Source organism: Colias eurytheme, chromosome 22, assembly GCF_061535395.1.
Source record: "Colias eurytheme isolate Ceu_HAF_F1 chromosome 22, ilColEury1 Martin Lab GWU primary, whole genome shotgun sequence".
NCBI lineage: Eukaryota > Metazoa > Arthropoda > Insecta > Lepidoptera > Pieridae > Colias > Colias eurytheme.
In genome coordinates this window covers 2449949-2454044 of record NC_143001.1, presented here as the reverse complement: position 1 = coordinate 2454044, position 4096 = coordinate 2449949, and the positions used below count along the sequence as shown (strand labels likewise).

General features: G+C 40.1%; 1 protein-coding gene across 1 annotated transcript; it reads right to left on the bottom strand.

The window, feature by feature from the left end:
• Positions 1-928: 928 nt before the first annotated feature.
• On the bottom strand, positions 929-3736 carry Ppa (F-box and leucine rich repeat protein partner of paired). Its single transcript, XM_090114990.1, has one exon. It carries the CDS (start codon positions 3544-3546, stop codon positions 2215-2217), a length of 1332 nt encoding a protein of 443 aa, XP_089971116.1. The 5' UTR covers positions 3547-3736; the 3' UTR covers positions 929-2214.
• Positions 3737-4096: the final 360 nt, after the last annotated feature.

Genomic DNA, 4096 nt, shown 5'->3' with positions numbered 1-4096 from the left:
TAACTCTTTAAGACCTTTTAACATTTACTGGCCTTAAATTAATCATATAATAATTACCATATTATACCAGTATTACTAGTTACTTTATTTTAATGTAAAGGATATAAATGTATTTAGCATTTTTATAGCAAAATGCTGTAAGTATATAAAAACTATAAAATGTCATTTATTCAAAAATAAACAAATGTCGATTATTAATACACCCTATTTAGATTAACTACACCCCATTTTGTTCCTACATTGCCAGAATTTAGATAATTCTGGCGATATACTTACTGATAGTATGAATAATCACCATCAAAATATGGATTTATTGACATTTGAAGTTCAAAAATATTGCATTTAGCAAATCACTGTGGGCTAAAGAGCTTGCATCTCTCTACCTCCACACTCTCTACATAGTCTCTACATCGTATCAAGTCATAAAAAAGGAAATAAATAAATAGAGAGTCAATTTTTTGATGTTTTTGGATAAATACATTTACGATATAGGTATTAAGTATACATTTTGTTAGACAAAAAAAAAATTGGTTGTCTGTAAAGTCGGTTTACTGACGATAGTTGAACGTGACAACGTCCGATTGTGCTTTGTCGCTCGTTCCGCGCTCTCGCTCGCACTTCAAGCTTACATGGAACGCTTCAGATGAGTCAGAGCGAGGTAACGCCGCATGAGTCATGTTTTTTTCGTGCGTGCAGCCGGCTTTATCGAATTATAAGACGTTGTCACGTCAAAAACTTTTTAGATAGAGTTCATCTTTAGGTATGTCATGATATAGGTTATAGTGAAAGTTATGTAAATTAACTATAAAAGTACCTACCTAATATGTAGGTATATAACATATCGACTAGTCAGTCATAGGTTATAGTTAGTATAATATAAGGTTAGTATTATTTAATTTTAAAGGGAAGAAGGTTAAAAAATAAAGTCTTTAGTAATTGGCAACTTAAACGATGATTTAATACATTTTATCTATATTACATAAGTTTTGTACAAAACAACTTTTCAGTTAATATACAACAGATTTCAATTCGACATTTTGCGAAAAATATAAAAAAAACCTAACTTACGTATAAAAGAGATTATGGGAGAGTATTTTGTTCGATAAATTAACAATTAAATAAAACATTATTGCAGTGTTTGATTGTTTTATTTAAATTTAACATTATTACGTTCAATGCAAGGAAAATGCTTTAGTATAACTATATCTACAGATAATTTCTGTTATCTTAGCTCAATATACCTACCACTTCTTATGATTATTTCATACAGAGCGCTGAGACAAACGTCAAAACGTTAAAATAGTATACGCTATCGATACAAATTGACATAAGCGTATGATGTTTTGCCTAGGATTCGGTCACCCTACGTCATCGTCGTTAGTAGTGTGACCGAACCATTACCAAAATGTCATGAGATTACGTCAAAAAAAAACGTTAGCAGTTTCTATTCCTTATCGTTATTCTATTCTCTGACATTCGTCTCAGCCTGCTTGTCGGTAAAGAAAAAATGTGTCAAAAACTAACTTTTACAATAGATAATACATTTTTATTTTGATATTCTATTCTTCGCAACTGTAATAGAATATCAAAATATCCTATTCACAGGAACATTTACAAAGATTCCATTTGATAAAAAACAATATACCTACATCTAACTCAACAAGTTCTTTGAATCAATTAAAAACAACTAAACAACTAATGAGATCTCCCACAAACATTAAAGAAAACTTGAAACAAAACGCAACAAGTTATTTCGCAAAAAATCGAATTAAAACGACAATTTGAAATGCCTAAATATCTAACTAATGGAGCAATTAGATAGGAGAACCAGACCTTTTCGTAATCACTGATTACATTACGTTACATTTACAAATATGTGATTATTAAGATAAGTAATAATTGTATACAGTATACACAGATAAGCGAAAAAGGTCTAGTTAACACAGCGACTAGGTTTGGGGCAACTTTCTTCATAACCAAACAAAAAACCAGTAAAAAAATCACAGTACATGAAATCAGTCAACAAACTTACAATAACAATGTATACGACAAACAGAACATAAAGAAAGCGACCCCGTCTCCTAACGATAATTCAATAATATCTTATAATTGGTTAATTTTATAATTTTGTCCAGTATACAACCTTGGCGGTTCCAATATGGCCGTCGCACTCACACTCATACGCGGCACAGAAATACACTAGTGTGTGTGTGGTCACCGCACATGCCACAAACCGAGGTTTAGAACACTTAGACGCGGCAACTTCACGATATGGTCCAAGCCTTGTGGAGTGATGCATGTACACCCGTACAAGTCTATGGCCTTCAGATTCAACAGCCCGTCGCCTAGCGCTCGCAGGCCCCTATCCGTGACTCGGGTACATTGGCCTATATTGAGTGTTTCTAGCTGCGATAGCCTCGCGACTCGCTCCAGACCTTCGTCCGTGAGTCGGCAAGCGCTTAATGATAGGGAGCGAAGTCCGGATAGGCCTAGAGTTGCGTGCGATAACGCCTCGTCTCCAACCTTATCGCAAAACGACACATCCAAGGCCCGTAATCTGCCGCTTTCCGCCAAATGGGCGACGCCAGCGTCTGATACGCCGTCGCATGCCCGTAAATTCACATCTTCCAAGTGCGGTAGCTTCGCCAAATGTCGCAGACCAGCATCAGTGACAGCAACACAAAAAGAAAGATTGATTGATTTAAGTTTAGGAAGCCCCGTGGCGGCATGCTTGAGAGCCTCATCTGTTAACCTTTGGCAGTCTTGTAATCCTAAATGCTCCAATTCTGGAGTTCCTCTGGCTTCCCCACCGCCACATAAGTGAGCTATACCATCATCATTTACATGCCAACAAGATCTTAGATTCAATCTACGCAGTTTTCTCAATCCCCACGCAATTAATAACAATCCTGTGTCTGTAACATTGCAACAGCCGCCTAGTTCTAACTCTTCCAAGTTTTTTAGTGACTGTGCTATCCTTCCAAGCGAGGAATCAGTTACCTGCTTGCATAGTGATAAATCTAGCCTTCGTAGCGCTGGTAGTTCGGTTGCGAAAGCGCTTGCAAGAGCTGCATCGGTCACGCTATAACAACCACTGAGGGAAAGCGATTCTAAACCAGGAAGGGCCGCCACGGCATCTCGTAAACCGCGGCGTAAGGAAAGAACTTGTAGTTTTCTAACGCCTCGCCTGGCTAGCGATGCAAATAGCACGGGCGCTGGTCTCCTTAAATGCAAAGCGGCTTCAACCCCTCGCCAAACGGACCGACGGTCAGCTGCATCTCTCCAAGAGCGACAAACTTGCGCGGCCCGTCCCCTGTCTCTCACGGGCAATCTTTCGAATATCAACGCTAACAATTCGGGGTATAACCTCGAAATATGCGTTCCATGGGCCTCCGGTACCGGTTCTGGCACGTGAGCGGTAGACAAGTGCGGCCTGTGTAATCTGTACGGCGCGGTGCGGTTCTTTCTCCTGTTCACTGTGGGCAATTCGGTGAGACCTAGCCGGTCGTCGCGCCAGGACAACACTTCCTCCGTCCACGCACTCATCACTGCACTATAACATGTCACGGGTTGACGTTCGCGCGGTAGGAGCTGAGCGGACGTGCGCTCAGTGCGGGGTCTGAGCGCATACTGCCGGTCGGGGGAGAGCGGCCCCCGCCTGCCGTGGATCGGGCGGCGATTGGTCGCGCTCGGCAGCACGTGACGCGCGTCGTATCGATTTGGAGGCTCTGCGGCGGCATTTTTAAGTTGGCGGCCGGAGTGCCCGCCTTCGCCCCGCGCGGCTCGTGACGCCCGCTGCATAGATTATGTATTGAATACACGTGGAAATTTGTATAGTTGAGTATTTAGAAAATAAAGATTTTCATGGATTTTAAACGCGATCTATTCATTATATTATAGTTAACGTTTCGCACACTTTGCAGCAAGCGGGAGGTTGAATTGGTCAGGCGTGTGGTGGAAAGACGCTGGTTCGAATCCCGCCCCGTGATAGTTGTTTCCTATTTTTTTTTTTAATTTATATATTACACTTGTTTATAATAAAAATGCAAAAAATATACATTCAAAAACCAACAAAATACATGAAAATAAGTCGCTT